General features: G+C 48.2%; 1 protein-coding gene across 1 annotated transcript in view; it reads left to right on the top strand.

Moving 5' to 3' along the window:
* The window catches only part of CUBN (cubilin), a 277,528-nt gene that overhangs the window by 89,336 nt on the left and 170,825 nt on the right, over window positions 1–17,367 (top strand). Inside the window, exon 28 of the mRNA XM_056114630.1 lies at window positions 9,531–9,678. Within this exon, the coding sequence (XP_055970605.1) occupies window positions 9,531–9,678 (148 nt within the window). The remainder of the gene's footprint in view (window positions 1–9,530; window positions 9,679–17,367) is intronic.

The raw sequence follows: 17,367 nt of genomic DNA, 5'->3' as shown, positions 1-17,367 counted from the left end.
GCACTGCTGCCTGCATTATCGAAGGGACAGAAAATTCGACTTAGGTTATATATCTGAAGAGCTTAGAATGACACTCAGTACAGAGAAGTACTAATTACTGCATTCTATTTTGATGATAACATAAATGTAATTTATGGATTAACTATTTGCTCTCTACAACATTTTGCAAAAAAAAAAAATGTATTTAAAAAACTCCAAAACCAGAAGACCTCCCCAGCTCTGCTGGGTTGGGAGGGACCTCCAGGTCCATGCGGGGTACTGGAACTCAGGGCCTCGTGCATGGAAAGTATGTGCTCCACCCCAGCTACATCCCCTACCATTTTGCAATGACTGAAAGGCTCAGATTTCAGTCTGAAAACAGGCCGGCAGTGGTGAGTGTAGATTACTCTTGTGTTCAGCCCAGGGCTTCCTTCGCCTAGCCTGTGTTTTCCTAAAGTTCTCTCTCCAAGAGATGTGTGGCAGTCATTCTCTCATTGCTCAGCCCAACAAATACAGAGGCAAGATGAGGTTCGCTCTTCACAGTCATGGCCAGAGCTGACGTTCATTCTCATGGCACTACCCCCAGCACTTCCTGGATCGATGACTCATATTTCCTGGAACTGTCTTTCAGAGGAAGTTGACTTCTAGGATGCCAGTTATTTTGCTTAGGATGCCAGTTATTTTGCTTAGAATTCAGAGATAAGCCCCTTCAGTTCTGAGGATTTCTGCTATCCTAAAGCACACAGGGAAAGTGCCAACGCAATGCCAAATGATTGAAATTCTGTCTGCATAGCCCACCCACATCACGAGTGTCGCCTTTTATGATCTGGGCTTAAAAGAATTTTAGCATTAAATGGATTCATTAGTTAGTCAAGCCAAATATCTGTAGTATTAATTAGTGTCAGAGGAAGCATTTTATAAGAAGTTTAGACTCCAGCATTACTGTCACTGTCACTGTCCTCCCGTTGTTCATCTATTTGCTCGAACAGACCCCGTAACATTATGAGACTCGTTACTGTGTTTGGCATATCAAATACATCACAGGTAGCTTGCCAGGCTCTGCCGTGCGGGCGAGATACTCTCGGTAGCTTGCCGGGCTCTCCGAGAGGGGCGGAAGAATTGAACTCGGGTTGGCCCAGTTGGCCACATGCAAGGCAAGTGCCCTACCCACTGTGCTATTGTTTTTAAATGATAGCAAATGATCATCATATGATTAAAATTCCTTCTCTCTAAAAGAAGTGCCAATCTTTTCTGACCATCCTTTACAATGAAGAATTTTCCTGGGATCAGATAAATGTGCTGTAGTTAATGAGGCAAACAAAACTTAGCTCTCAGATTCGAAAGTGTTTCTTCTCTGTCTTTTCTCAAACATGGGGGACAGACTCAGGATGAATCGTAATCAGACCCCATGATAATTTTCAATCTGGTCTTCTGCTAGTAACCTCCACACCCCCGGCTTTTCTAAAGTACGAAACTGGGTTGACCGAAGCTTCTTTCCCTGGGCACTCTCCATGTCTGCTATTCCTCTGATGACCACAGGCAGCTGTGGCCATCCAAAGTGGACCCAGCAGGACCATGGTGGCAGGAGGCAAGAGTGCAGGACTTGAAAATCAGAAATTTTTCCATGGACTTTAGTGAATATGCTCAGTTTGCTTTTTGTCCAAATGGGAAAGATTGCTCATTTCAGCAATGGATTTCTTCCATTGACTAGTTCTTGAGTAGACATTCTTCTTGCCCTCCCTGAATTGGGAAGGGTCTGCAGGGCAGAGTTCTAGACCATTCCATCACCACTTTCTTTGGTTTCGCAGTCTGTGCACCAGATTTCTCTTTGGCGTTTCATTGTTTCTGGTTATGATTGTTTAAACCCGTCATTTGTTATTGGGCGTTTAGCGTTTCAGCTTCGCCCTTCCCGCCACTCCCTTTTGCCATTGTTGTGATGACTGGGGGTCATGCTCCTTTAGTTTCGGTGCTCAGACACCCTTTGGTTTTGGTGTCCATGGGGGAGTGGAACATACAAGTGGAACATACACATGTGTGTCAGGGGTGGTACAGCTCTGATTGTGGGGTTCACAGGCTGACCAGCTGTGCTCTGGAGCCCATGCTCTGAGCAGTACCCGGGTGCCCAGCTCACAGAGCTCAGAGACCTGCCCCACCCCTCAGGGAGCCTCAGGGATTGGACTCAGTGCACCCCATGTGCAGGGCAGGTGCTTTACATCATCCACGGGTCCCAGATTCCGCCCCATTTCTGAGTCCATCTGGAGCAGATGGTGAGACTTTTAGGAAGCAGGGTAATTAGAACAAAAAAAAATTTATTGCAGTGGTACAGTTGGCAGGAGGAAGATTGTGGCTTGTGGAATTAAATGTTCGTGTGTACACAGGAGAGCTTGCTTAGCTTTCAAAGCACTTCCCAGACCACTGGGGAGAGAATCAGGTGCTTCTCATCCCATCAGCAGCCCTCACTCCTCTGTTTATAAGAAGCCTTTAGTCCCTGGACATCTGAAGGAATTCTTTTTCAAAAAAGAATTAGTCTAATTAATAATTAAAACCTAGTTATGATCAAAGAGGAAGCATTAGGAATAAAAAATATGATTTTAAATTAATGCTAGAAGAGATTACCTTCTCTGATAACATTTTAATAGACTAGTTCTCATATGTAATCTTGGGATCCATTAGGAAACTAGGGAATTAGACTAATGTTTTTAGTAGACTAATTGTATATATGAATATATATTGACTATGCAGTTTATATATATATATATGAGTACACAAAAGGATATAAAATTCTGAGATGGGAAAATATTCTAATGCAAATCTACATGATCATGTCAATAGTCCTCAAATATAACATGTTATAACATGTTTTATGACATCTTATTATCTCATTCCTACTTTGGACAAACTTGCAGGCTATCAAATGTAGCCTGCCCACAGGGCAGAGTCTGGCAAACTCCCCGTGGCGTACCAAATATGCCAAATACCAGTAACAATGATGGGTCTCATTCTCCTAAAGAGCCTTGAATATAATCTCAGGGCTAGGGTGAAGGAGATGTTACTGGGGCCTGCTCGAGGCAATCGACGAATAACAGGATGATGAATGAATGAATGAATGAATAACATGTTAAACACAAACATATATTGTCATATAGGAATGTACACACAATACAAGAAATTTAGATGTCTAGAGAAAAAAAACTAAATAAAGTAAAATGAACCTAAAAGTTACCAGTACTAACCCTGTTATGCGATGCTTAGGTATCATTTTATATCATTTTACTATTAGAAATAGGTCATTCTGCGCAGACTCTCTTGGAGCAATGCTCTCTCTAATCTGACAGTAGCTCGTGAATGTTTCTTGCATTATTGTTTCTGCCACATCCTTTCTATCACACAGCATGCTACATCCTAAGCTATCATTCTTCTTGGGAAACATTTAGACTCTTCTCCAGTTTACACCCCTCCACACAATGCGAAGATAAACCTCTTTGCAGTAGAGTGTTTGCACACAGGATGGGTTAAACAAGAATTTACCAGAGACACAAATTGGCTCTTGGAGCTACTCAAGAGAGTGATGTGGAGAGAACAGAATAAAAATGTCAGTGCCCAGTCACCGCCTACCACAGGGAGGGGAGACACTGTGGTTGTGGGGGAGACAGTTCCGTCACTGTGAGTGACACAGATTCACTCTGAAGCGGCTTTTGGTGGGTTTCTTGTGCTCACCCGGAGCCCGCACCATGAGCAATGGTTTAATTTTAGCTGCAGATCTTATACTTTCTGTCACTCCCTGTCAGCATGGACCAGCCCAGCTCTTCCTGGGACTTGGAGCAGATCAAGACTCAGGAAATAATCATTTTTTGAGCATGCTGTTCGTGCCATACCTTACAGCTCAGCCTGTTCTGTGGCTTGTCTCATTTTGAGATAAGTACCAGTGTGGTGCCAAAGTTATAAAGAAATTTGGCTTAGAGAGATTAAGCAATTTTGGCCAGATTATCTTCTAGGCAAATTTCAGAGCTGGACCAGACTATGAACTAGGCTATCCTGAAGCAATCCTAGTATTTGTCCCTACAGTAAAATAACTTTCCTGCTTTGGATGGAAATGGAATCATCTATCAGTGGCATTGACTTCAACTTCAAAAGACCTTCCTGGGAAGGCACAGACTCGAATGCTCAGAAATGTGGCCCTCTTCTTTCATCCCTGGTAATTTTGTTCTCTACAAAGAATCAAAAGGGCTGTTTGAGTTATTACCCTGACCCTACAACAGGTTTGAAAAAAGTCAGTCTGCCATTAGTCTATGTTCAAATCTAGCAACAATTACAATTCCTGCTCATTGCATTGCATCCACACATTTCAAAATATTAAAACAACTGAGCCACAAGAAAGCATTTGAAAAGCACAGTAGTCTTCTTGAAATTCTTGAAAGGGATTTCTGCCGATGCCGAGGGGTTGAATTGAGTTACATCTTCCCTGAGACTGGATTCAGTACCTATAAAACTCTTAGAAAAGATCAAGTGAACTTTGCCAGGAAAGTGTCTGACTTTCTACCGTCTACCTCATGCATGCCAGTCCTCAGAATTCTGAAGGAATGCATAGATCATTTCTTTTTGCTACCAAAGCTACCAGTGGTTTGATGGCTGTGTGGGCCTGTGTGAAGGAAGGCGACCGAAATTGGTCAGTGTGGCTCAGCAAGGGATTTCCTTCCTCTTTAAGTGTGGTTGAACTATTTCAAGATAGGATTAGGGGTGGGGAGGACATTAGTCACAAAACCCCTCCAGAATGTTCTTGTGGAGGGAAGAACCAGAGCCCTTCTGCACGAGAGGGTCTGTATCTCCACACCTTCAAACTGTGTAGGATGGCACATCCAATGGCTTATCTGAAAATGCCGAGCGTCATGTGTGGTAGAATTCCTGACAGAGGAGGGAGAGTTATGTACTCAAAGTCAGAATCTTAGCCTTTTCTTCTAAATTTCTATCAGCTTCCTTTGGGTAGACTTAATTCCTGCCCCTGAGGTTGGCCATACTCAGGAAATCTGTCGTTTCTGGAATTATTTGGAGGAGCTTAGGAGGGCCAGGCCAGCGTGCCTGCCAGCACTTCACAGTGACTCACAGCTGGAATGTCCTGTGGTTACCCTTCTGCTCTGAAAACAGCATCAGAAGCAGTAGGCACCAACTGGTTTCCACAGCAACCGGTATTTGTGTACTTTGAAAAATGACTGTTCTTTCTGTGGGGTTCAATTTATGCGGGTATGAATGGTAGAGGTGACGTTAGCCATCTGGGTGAACATAAATGAGAAAACATGATTTAATTAAGTGTGAACTTCAGAGGGACATAAAATTGGGGGGTCCAGGATTTTTGGGGGGCAGTATATATTGTTCTACGCTAATTAATTCATTAGTTTCTTTGACATTATGTCTAAGCATTTTCATCCATGTCTGTTTGATGTGTACTTCAATGCATCATTCTCTCCCCCTCAAAGGCAAAACACAACTAATTGTCATTCATCACCAGTCCCCAAATCCACCCTCTCTGCCCTCCTCCCGTGCACAAGGCACTGTTTAAGAACCACTGGGCTTCTCCCGGGGCCCCTCGTCGATGAGGTAATCCCAGCGGAAGGAATGGGAAGAAAGATCCCCTCCAAAGCAAGGGAAAATGTCAGGTTTCTTGTCCTGGCTGAAAGCAAGAACTTGTGCCAACCAAGCCCCAGTCCCTCTATGTGCGTGCCACTGCTTGGGATTTCATAAGATCCAGCCAGTTCAGTCCAGTTCTGGGCATAGAGACATTCTTCTACCTGCGACTTTGATTGCTGCAGATAAAACCATTCAGATTTGATCATTGAACTGCAACGTGAAGAATGAGCCTTCCAAGTGGAAAACAAGTGGGCGTTTTCCTGCTGGTTAGCCTCGGCTTGGGAACACTCTGTGTAGTTTGGTATCAATTAGTTTGGAAGTGGAATTCACAGGCCTGGATTTAAAACCTAGGAGACAGAGATCAAGGGCCTGCAGGGAGGCTGTTAGGGACAGATGAAGGTTGGCTGCACCCCACCTGCCCAGGGGAAGGCTTTGCTTACTGCACCCCTTTTTATGTGCTGTGTTTCTGTCACACTTGCTCCTGCATCTCGGCTTCTCACACATGTCCAGAACAGGGGAAACTTCATGATTGGAATGCTCACGAGAGTGAGCCGAAAAGGAAGCTGAAAAAAAAAAAACCAATTAAAAAAACCCCTCATGATTCATTTGCTGAAAATACCAAAGCCAAATCCTCAGAGCCAAGTCATTAGGAGGTTGGGCGCTTCTTTGCAAATTTCTGCAGATCAGCCCCCTATCCAGCACTTCCTGATCTCATGTTTTGAGAACTCCAAGAGACCCACCAAGATTTCAAAATCTGCAGCTTATTGTGGCCTTGGTCCTGTTGCCCCTGTCTGGAGCCCCCTTTCTGCAGACGAGCCCTTTGCTGGCTGAGGGGGCCTGCTTCGTGGCAGAGCTGTAGGATGGACCTGACTGTGAATTAAGAGGGCTCACCTAGCAGCACACATTCAGTTCCCTTGGAGTCTCTGCCTGGTGGGCAGAGGTTGGCTATACTCACTGGAGAAGGGGAGGAAGCTTGTCCCTTGCAAAGCCCAGCATTGAGCAGAGAGAGGTTGCAGAAGGGGTGTGGATGCTGAGAAACTCCTCTCAGTGGGGGAGAGCAGTCATTGGGGGAGAGCCCTGGGCCCAGCAGGCCCACACAGGCAGCAGAGAGGGAAAGGGATATGGGACGGCCCCCAGGTGGGCTTGCTGCAAATGGATGACAAAATGTCCTATGCCAGGGTTATTGTGATAGCACAGTGGGTAGGGCATTTGTCTTGCATGCAGCTGACCTGGGTTCGATCCCCAGAATCCCATATGATCCCCCTGAGCACTACCAGGAATGATTCCTGAGTGCAGAGCCAGGAGGATTCCCTGAGCATCGCTGGGTGTGACCCCAAAAGCCAAAAAAAATGACAAAAGGAGAAAACCCCAAAATGCCCTTCTCAGTAGATTGCAGACCATAATCTACCTCAGACCATTTCAGCAGATGAAAAGTGCTTGGGTAAGGGTGGAAACCCTTTCAAGCCTTTCACCCACACTCTCCTGTAAACACCAATCCACACCTGATCCTGGCCAAGGCGCTCTCATCATCACCTAGGAAAACCCAGGTGCATGCCAGCAGACACAGGCTTTTTTTCTCTCGGACCCGGCCAGTGTTCCCCAAGGGGTCTTGGAGCACGAGGCAGGGACCTGAGGAAAAGGAAGACAAGCTTTCTGGACTGTGTCATTCTCTCTCCTGATGGGAGGGAGGAGGCAGACATTTGAGTTCTTAGTAGTTCTTTTTTTTTTCCAGTTGTCTCTTTGTATCTGTTGAAATAAATGATCAGCTAAAGAGGGAAAATGAGCACACAAACGGATATAAGAAATACCTCAGTGGGAAAACTATAAAAAATATTTTTCCACAAATGGAATACATAGGCATATTTTGCCCAACAAGTAGCCATAAATAAATATGGAAATAGCCCCATAAATATGGAAGTGTTCTTTCAACCTCAGAGCAACACAGGTTAAGACAACAGCAGCAAAAATAGTTTCTACTTATCAACACTGATCTTGAAAATAGTAACAGCCGTAATTGCCAAAATAAGCCCCTGTACTGGGGACTTGTGTCAGGGGTGTGATGTGGGGTTATAAATTGGTATAAACTTTCTAAGAGATTTAATGATCTATATAAAAAGCACCAAAGATGATACACTTCATTTTGCTTAAAGGAATCTTTTCTGAAAATGAATGTAAAATGCAAAACATTTTATATTTTATTTTTATTTTATATTTTATTAGGGTAAAAATTATCTGAAACCTACTGAGAAGGACACAGGATATTTGGGGACTTTTGGAGGGGGCTTGGTTTATTTTTAATTTTATATTTATTTTAATTTATATTTCTGCGATAGCACAGTGGTAGGGCGTTTGCACGCAGCAAGCCTGGCTGAGCCGGGTTCGATTCCTCTGCCCCTCTCGGAGAGCCCGGCAAGCTATCGAGAGTATCTTGCCCGCACAGCAAAGCCTGGCAAGCTACCCATGACATATTCGATATGCCAAACACAGTACCAACAAGTCTCAAAATGGAGTCGTTACTGGGCCCACTTGAGCAAATCGATGAACAATGGGAGGGCAGTGTTTTTTGTTGTTGTTGTTGTTTTAATTTATATTTCTAATTAAAGGGCTGGAGCGATAGCACAGCAGGTAGGGTGTTCGCCTTACACGCGGCCAACATGGCCGACCTGAGTTCGATTCCTCCGCCCCTCTTGGAGAGCCCAGCAAGCTACCGAGAGTATTCGATATGCCAGACACAGTAACAACAAAGTCTCCAATGGAGACGTTACTGGGCCCCCTCGAGCAAAAGTCACTGGAGATCTCTTAAGTGAAGAACAGGATGGTAAAGTAAATACCGTATCTGGCAGCATCATGAAAAACGCTTGCACAGATCTCTGGGGATTGCTCAGAGGTAGAATCTCCTCCTTGTAGTGTCAGGCCATGAGTTTGACCCTTGACCCCAGCCCACGTGCCAAGTATGATCTCCAGCCCACCACCACCATGTGTGTGTGCCAGCACCATTAATAAAATGGCATCCCCCGCTACCGCCCCATGGCATCACAGCTAAGTTGGGACCCCTACAATCGAGTGGGTGACTCCCACGAGTCATCACAGCCACACTAAGGGCAGAGCAGGGGGAATGTTCTGACACATTTGGAACAGGGAACACAGGTACTTGGCCTGAATCTGCACTTATGCACCTGTACATGAAGGTCCACGCACATTCGCCATAATGGAGAAAGTAGGACATCTTCCGGAAGTGACCAGTATTGGCCGTGGTTCTGGGTTTTGTCTTTCCTTTCCCATAGCTTTCTGCTGTTTGCTCACATGGTTAGCATTTGTTTAAGAATCCCATCTTGCAGTGAGAGACTGGTATTCTGTTTTACCTGTCGAGTCATTGTTTTCTGTTCCCCCTTTCCCTTATCCTGTGCCTGGCCTTGGCCTTAGAGGGTCGGGCTTGGGCCCACATTCAGCCCTACCACGACAATTCATATTTGGTTCCACAAATGTCTTAGGCTTGGGACTCAAATCTGTTGCCAAATCCTCTCACTATAATGGTCATTGGGAATTCTTCCCTTTTTTGTTTGTTTGTTTGTTTTGTTTAGGGGACAGTGCTCAGGACTTACTCCTGACTCTGTGCCCAGGGTCACCCATGGCAGGACTCATGGGATGATGTTGGGAGCTGGGGATTGAACCCAGGTCAAGTGAGTACAAGTCAAGTGCACCACCCTTGACTGTTCTAGCAGGAATAGTACTGCTCACCACTGTACTATCCCTTCCCACTGTATTAGTGCTCTGGTCTCTGGGAATTCTTATTAGATCTCCTTGGCACATCGGGCTATAGTTTCAGACCCAAGGAACAGCATTTGCTAACACAAAGGTGTTGTTTCTTCCTTGTGGCAAGCCCTGTGTGTTAAACTGTTATCTATCACAGTGTGTCTGCTTGATTTCAGCTCCATGATGGCGCTCGGAGGATAGGTCGCTACTGTGGGACAGACTTGCCACCTTCTGGGAATACCACGGGCTCCGTGCTCCAAGTGCTATTCCACACAGATGGGCTCGGTGAGGAGAAAGGATTCCAGATGCAGTGGTTCGTGCAAGGTAAGAAAGCTGTGCACCAGCCCAGCTGGGTTTGAGCCTTGTGGACTCGACCAGGAATTCTTGCCTTTCTGATTCTCTGCTTGAAAATATGACAAGGCAGTGACAATGGAAGGTGGTGGGCTGTCTGGGAGAAAATGTAGCTCAGTGAGCTAGAGCACTTACTTGGCATGCAGGAGGCCCGGGTTCCATCCTCGAAAATGCAGGGAGTGACCCGTGAGCACTGCCAGGAGTGGCCCCTGAGCTCAGAACAGGGAGTAGCCCCAAGTACCCCTGGGTGTGGCCCCCAAAACCACAAAAAGGAAAAGAAAGTTCACTCAAACTTTGGTGAAACTTGAGGAATTGAATCCCGTCAAGGTTGAGAGAGGAAGTGAAATCCGTGGCCAGGATTTGGATAAGGACTCAAGCCCTTAGGGTGATGGGTTGCAGATGACAAAGGAGGACAACTAGGACATTTCTGGTGATGAAGCCCCATAGTGGGGTGAGGCTAGCCCTTGGCACAGCAGGCCAGGGTCTCTCAGGTGCAATGGAGTAGAATGATACTCAGTGCTCACCCGTCATAGGAGGACCAGGAGGGAAAGAATGCGTCCACGGGAGGGATTGGCAGAGGCAGGTAGGAGCAGAGAACTGTCAGCAATGAGCTATCTTGGCAGTTGAAGCAGCACCACCACTGAGCCCAGCAGAAATTGGGGGTTAAGGAAGCAGGAACTGTGATCACCCTCTGAGCTCTTTGCCAGTGGGCTGGGGCTCCCCGAGTGACCTCAGGTGAACCAGGGCCAGCAGGGAGGTCTCAGAGCAGCCCACACTGTTGGGCTGCCCCAAGCCTCATCGTCACATCCTGGAGCTTGTTAGGAGTGCAGACTCTTGGACCCCTCCTGGACCTCTCAAATCACAAATACTCAAGGCAGGCATGATCTACATCTGAGCTGGAATACTGGTGGGGTGAGCTGAGAACGAGGTTCCTAGAGGAAGTAGCCTTGCCCAGCCTCCCAGCCACAGGGTTACTGGGATGTTTCAGTCCATTTCCACATGATCCTTGAAGTGACACCACACGCTCTGTCTGTGCTGTGGCCCTTTTGCCAGAATCTGGGGTAACACCCAGAGAGCCTGTGCCTGGGGGTCATGCCTGTCTCCAGGGTGGCATTACTGTTCCGTGACCTGTTCTTAGAGTCTCTGTGCTGCACATAAGCGGATGGCCCTGTCACCTCCTTGAGTGTCAGAGCTGTGGAGATCTTAGTGGGGGAGGGGCTGGGTTCATGTGCATTCAAATAGCAGTACCGTCCCCTGTCAGCACTTACTCCTGACAGAGGACGTAATCTATTTTGAAATACCATATTAATCTGAAGAGCTACCTTCACTCTGGAATGTAGAGTCTGAATTCCCAGCACACATGAGCAGGGTAATTAAGCCTGCAGAAATTCTGCACCACCCTCTTCTTAGATTTTGCCAATGAATCCATCTCTCATTATTTATTGTTTGTGTGTTGGGAGGCGGGGTGGGTGTCATACCCATCAGTTCTCAGCACTTACTCCTGACTCTGTGCTCAGGGATCACTCCTGGTGGCCTTTAGGGGACCAGATGTGATGTCAGGGATGGAACCTGTGTTGGCTGCATGCAAGCCCAGTGCCATGACACTCCCGCTATCTCTCCAGCCCTGAATTTGTCCATTAAACGAGGCTATTGGCTAGATTCATCTCTGCCACAGTCTGTCTCCTGTCTTCTGTGATTTGGGAATGGTGGGTTTTCCAGGAAATGAGACAGTCTGAGAATATCTGGAAGGAACAGAAACATCCCAGGCATGACCTGAGCCTTCAAAGGTGGGGAACGTGCTAGGGCAGAGCTTCTCAGACTGTTATGTGCATGTGGGTCACAAGGGTTCTCATTAAACTTAGGAGTCTGATGGGGCCTGGAGCCTCCTGGAATCTGCCTTTTTAAAGGTTTCTGGTGGTGCTGATGCTCTGCTCTGCAGGCCACTGTGAGGCCCAGGATTAGGGTAAGTGCTAAGGTTGCAATGATACAATGGTTGATGGGCAGGCATCCTTCTAAAGTGCTCCCAGGCTCACTGATTGCGTCAGTGTCAGTGGGATAAGAGCTGAGAACTGTGAAGAAAGGAACCTCACCCCTGAGGACTCCAGGGAAGAAAGTGGAAAGTGACTCTTTCTCTCTCTTTTTTCTGTAGTTTAAATTTTTTAAATTAAATAACCGATTTACATAGTTATCGGTAGTTGGTTTTGAGCCATTTAATATTTCAACACCAATCCCATGACCTGTGCCAACTTTCCTCCACCAGTGTTCCTGCATTCCTAAAAGCCTTCCTTCTAATATCAGCACAGGACAAGATTGCCCACTCTTGCCACTTATATTTAATGTAGTACTGGAGGTTACTGCTATAGAAATGAGGGAAGAAAAAGAAACCAAAAGCATCCAGATAGGAAAGGAAGAAGTCAAGTTCTCCCTATTTGCAGATGGCATGATACTGTCACTGTCACTGTCCTCCCATTGTTCATTGATTTGCTTGAGCGGGCCCAGTAACGTCTCCATTGTGACACTAGTTTCTGTGTTTGGCATATCGAATACGTCACGGGTAGCTTGCCAGGCTTTGCCATGCAGGCGAGATACTCTCGGTAGCTTGCCGGGCTCTCCAAGAGGGGTGAAGGAATCGAACCTGGGTTGGCTGGGTTAGGGTATGATACTATACTTAGAGAATCCTAAAGACATCATGAAAAGGTTCTAGAAACAATAGATTTGTATAGTAGAGTACTTTCAAAATCAATACTCAAAAGTCATGGCTTTCCTATATACAAATAATGAAACAGTGATCCTACGTTCCCTCCCCATCCGAACCCCACCCCATCCCCGCCTGTCAGCTTAACAGGCACATTATAAAGATTCAATAGTTGCAGCTTAGATCTCATGTTTTCAATGTTGTCATGTCTATGTTTGGGATACAGAACCACGAAAAGGTTCCTGAGTACCAGGCGGGGGATCTGGTCTCCAGAGATAGGATCCATGGGACAGTGAGGGGACAGTGACTGATGCTAATTTTAATTCAGGCCCTAAGTGACCCTAAGAGAAGCAGCCAGCCTGGAGAGTGTTAGGAGCAGTGATTTTGCCACCTGTGGCGGTTCTGTTTGGACTCTGTCTTCATTTGGGAGAGTCAGAGATACCCTCCGTCTCTCCTGTTTCCCTCTTGACTATTCTACAACTCTCTCACCTGCTGAAGACTTGCTAAGCTCAGAACCAGTGACAGAATGCTGCCCGCTGAGGCTAGAGCTGGTAAGGTAAAGGTAAAGGCCCTCCCGTTGATCGTCGATTTGCTCGAGCAGGCCCAGTAACGTCTCCATTGGAGACTTTGTTGTTACTGTGTCTGGCATATCGAATACTCTCGGTAGCTTGCCGGGCTAGAGCTGAATTTTATTTATTTATTTTAACTCTATGCTGCCACTATATATAGATTGCAGTCGGGCGGAGCCTTCTGGAAGGGGGGTGATTAATGCTATACTCTGTAAAATGACCATGTGGCAAGGCCACGAGTGCGCCCAGTTTATCCTCTGCACCAACTTCGGGGCTGTGACCGGAGAAAAACTGAGAGGGTAGTCCGCAGGGGCGCAGGTGACACAGGGGGACGTCTTCCTCAGAGAGGCTCCTTGTTCCACACTCACTGAGTGTAAACTGATTTACAAAGTTATCAGTTTCTTGGTCCTGGCATTCATCCCATGGATGCACACACAGTAGTCTGTTTGGGCCCTAGTACTGGGGTGGGGGGAGGAGGGTGGGGTGTCACTCAAACTAGCAGTGTCCCTGCCTGCTCTCCCAGAGCTCACTGCATTAAATGGGGGTTGGGGGGAGTCTCCATTAGGCACAGTAGCAGACAGAGCAGGGCCAGTGATGTGAAATCAGAGACTTGGGGAGTTCGGGGAGCAGAGGGAAGGGACTTTGGCTGAACCGAGGCCTGTGTGAGAATGTGAGAATGGACAGTAAGCTGGGCTGGCCAGTAGCACAAGGGAAGGATTCCCAATCAGACAGACCATTGGCAGAAGGGAGTAGGAACCCCCAATTCCCAAGGGGCTAGAGGTCAGAACCCCAGGACACAGGGTGAGAGGGGTACTGGAGAGCTAAGCAGTCCGCCAGAGCACTGGGCGAGGCCAGGTAAGAGGCCGAAGCTCTCAGGCTACTCTCCCTGCCTCTCATCCAAATCCAGCCACCTTACTTCTGGGAACTAGGCTCAGGGAGGTTCTTGAAGAACTGACACCCCACCAGTACATTGTGGGCTGAGAAAAAAAAATCTGATAAAATACGAAATGGCATCACAAGATAAGCGAATTCAAAATCACGCGAAGTTACCTGGCCGGGTAGACGGCCACGTTCTGGAACTTGTGGCTTTGGTGCGGCACACTCAAGGAGCTGGACTTTGTCTCTGGCCAGCTTAGAGTCGGGAGTAAGTACAAAGGCCCAGGACAGCCATGGGTCAATACTGGCCCTGCCACTCGCCTTCCTAGCCTGGCCTGGCAAGTGCCATTAGACATCCCGTCTCTTCCATGGCAGCCACAGTCCCCCCTCAACCCCATCTTGCTGTGAAAACAAGAGAAGGAAGGAAGGAGGGAGGGAAGGTAAAAGGGAGGGAGGGAAGGGGAGGAAGGGAAAAAGAGAGAGAGAAAGAAAAAAAGAAGAAAGGAGAAAGAAAGGGGAGAAAGAGAAAGAAAGAGAGAAAGAAAGAAAAAAGAAAAAAGAAAGAAGAGAGAGAAGGAAAGAGAAAGAAAGAGAGAGAAAGAAAAAAGAAAGGAAAAAGAAAGGGGAGAAAGAGAAAGAGGAAGGAAGGAAGGAAGGAAGGAAGGGAGTAAGGAGGAGGGAGAGAAAGAAATAAAAAAGAGGAGGAAAGAGGGAAGAAGGGAGGGAGGCAGAGGGGGATGGAGGGAAGGAGAAGGAAGAAAGAAAATAATGGAAGGAAGGAAAGAGAAAGAAAGGGAAGGGAGGAAGGGGGAGGGTGGAAGGGAGGGAGGGAGGGAGGGAGGGAGGAGAGAGAAAGAAAGGGAGGGGGAGGAAGGAAAGAAGGAAGGGAAGGAGAGAGGGAGGGAGGAGGAAGAAAGTTGAACCCCAGCCAGGGGCACACACACATACACACGTCATCCCTTCATCTCTGCATCCCTGGCGTAGCTGCTGGGTGACACAGAGCCTCAGGCTTCATTCCCTCAGTCAGTGAGCAGACCAACCTGGTGACTAACGGGTTCTGTGCAGACCATCAGTCTAAATCTTCTCTTTGCATGGGAAAAACAAACCCACCCAAGGGTTTTCTTGCTGGGCCCATTTTAAAGTCTCTGAAGGTCTCTGCCTGCCCTTGGTGCAGGCCTTCCGGGAGAATCCCGGGTGCCTGGCCCAGGTGAAGCGTTCCTAGGCTGCAGCGTGAGAGGCATTGTCCAGGGCTGATGCAGCCTGGGGGGCCTCCGTGGGGGCTGGTGGGAACAGAGAACTCTCTGCGAGCTGTGTGATGCAGGGGCCCTCCCCCCACACCGCTCACAAGAAGCTCACCTCCTCCGCTCAGGCCCCCAGAGACCCTCTTTCAACTTGGCAACGGAGCCAGCCTGCCAACAAGGTCAAGGAGCTTTGTGAGGGGCGGAGAGACATTAGCCAACAGAGTGATGTCCCCCCCTCCCCCCCTTCCCACCAACACCACACTCCCTAGCAGCGGGAGGGCTGTGAGCCCGCTGATCGGAGGTGATGTCATCCCAGAGTTTCACAAAGCAAAGCAACACGGCGGGGTGGGGGTGAGGGGGGGAGGGGTGCAGGGAGGGTAGTGGGGGCTGTTCACTGGGCTGCAGGAAGAGTTTCAGGCATCTGCTTGGGAAGAAGGGTTTCAGCCCCCGCCTGCTGTTGCCTGGCCCGCCCACTCTGAATGTGAGCCAGCCAGCGCCTTCCCGGGCACCTGGGGGCTGGACCCACAGACAAAGGCTCTTTGCAAAATCAATGATTCCCAGCCCTGGCGAGGAATCCCCAGGAGGCCCCCATCATTTCCCTGAGAACTTCCTTGAGGCCCCTTTTCCTCTGGGAGCTCTTTGGTGGCCTGTAGTGACTCTGGAGAGTTTGTTGGTGGCTTTGAGTTGCGATGGGCGGGGGAGGGGGGGCGAGGGGGGTCATTTACGTGCCTTTATGGCTTCAGAGGGGCTCGCTTTCGGTGGGTAAAGTTTTCATCTTTGGTGTTTCCCGTCTCCATTTGCCTCCTGTGAAAGCTGGGTCTTCACATTCAGAGGGCGAGGACAGACAGAACCCAGGGGACATCTGGAGACCGCCTCACCAGAGAACAGTTTAAACGAGCACATCATGGTTCAGTGACTGCACTCCCTGGAAACACATATTTATTGACATAGATGGACATACTCGGGGACCTCCCAAACTGTGCTCAGGAGGTCTGGTCCTCATCCTGAGAGCCCTAAAGCCTGAAAAAAAAATAGCAGTAAATTCTCTATTATCGAAATGGTGATGAAAAGCAAAAATAGGCCTAAGAATAGGTGGGGTGGCCCAAATGACCCCAAGCATCTATGGGTAGTAGCTCTGGGAAGTCAATGCTGGGGTCCAAAGATGGGGGGCTGCGTGTGCCCAGCGCTGCCTGGGATCACTGGGGCCATACCCAGCAGTGCTCAGGGGCCTATTTGTTATTTTTAAGCATAGTCTGGATACTATGGAAGCTGTTGCTATTTTTTCCCATGTATTTGGGTCTGGGACCATACCCAGCATCACTCAGGGGCTACGCCTAGCTGAGATTTGGGGGTTGCCCCTGGTAGTGCTGAGGGGCCATGCAGTGCTAGGGGCTAACCCACACTTCCTACGTTCAAAGCACTGAAGGAGGCGTCTGTGAAGAACATGTGTCTGGGCTGTTCATTCGTTCCGCCACAGCCACCATCACGTCTGGTGGAAAGGGAGTTTCTCGTCCATGTCCTGCCATTGCAAAGTGCCCCAGCCTTGGGGACTGGGAGGAACACGGGCCTAGATTCCTTACTGCAGGGACCAGAAATCTGGGGTGCTGGTTGGGTTTCCCCCAAGGGCCTAGCTGGGGTGACTGCTGCTCTCTGTTGAGCCCCCAGGGCCTTTTCAGGGTGAGCAGCCAGGAGTCCTTTTATGTGTCTGAATATCCTCTCTCTGCAGACACAGCTATCAGTCTGGGGTGGGGGGTGCCCATGACCCAACCCCTACACCCAGAAGGGGCAGAGCTGGGAATTCTGGGCTCGGGGTGGGATTGGGGACACAAGAGACAGAAAGAGAGAGCATCCTGGGCTATAGAAGGGGAGACAGACAAATGAGACCCATAGACACATAGCGAGCAGATTCCGGGGGTCCAGAGAGAACCACAGGGAGATGCCCCCCAGGGAAGCTTTGAAACGAAGTCCTAAATACGGAGCCCCTGCAGCTCAGTGAGACAGACAGATCTTGAGGAGACAGTGTCGATAGGGACTGGGAAGGCCTGGGAGAGAGCCAAGATTGTGCAATGGGCCAGGATTTCAGTGAAATCATGTGTTCTCTGAATCACTTCCAAGAGAGCGAGTAGGGCTTCCTGGGAGGGTGAAAAGGAAAAATGGTTGGCCTTAGAGTGTTCTGTGCTACATAATATCTATTAGAGTTGGGAGATTTCATTCAGGAGGGCTTGGAGAAAAACGCTAGAGAGACCCCTGGGAAGGTTTGTAAGGGACAGCCCAGCTGAGA

This window comes from Sorex fumeus, unplaced genomic scaffold, assembly GCF_029834395.1.
Source record: "Sorex fumeus unplaced genomic scaffold, SorFum_2.1 ptg000026l, whole genome shotgun sequence".
Lineage (NCBI taxonomy): Eukaryota > Metazoa > Chordata > Mammalia > Eulipotyphla > Soricidae > Sorex > Sorex fumeus.
The sequence above is the reverse complement of the archived record's forward strand: the minus strand, read 5'-3'. Positions and strand labels throughout refer to the sequence as shown.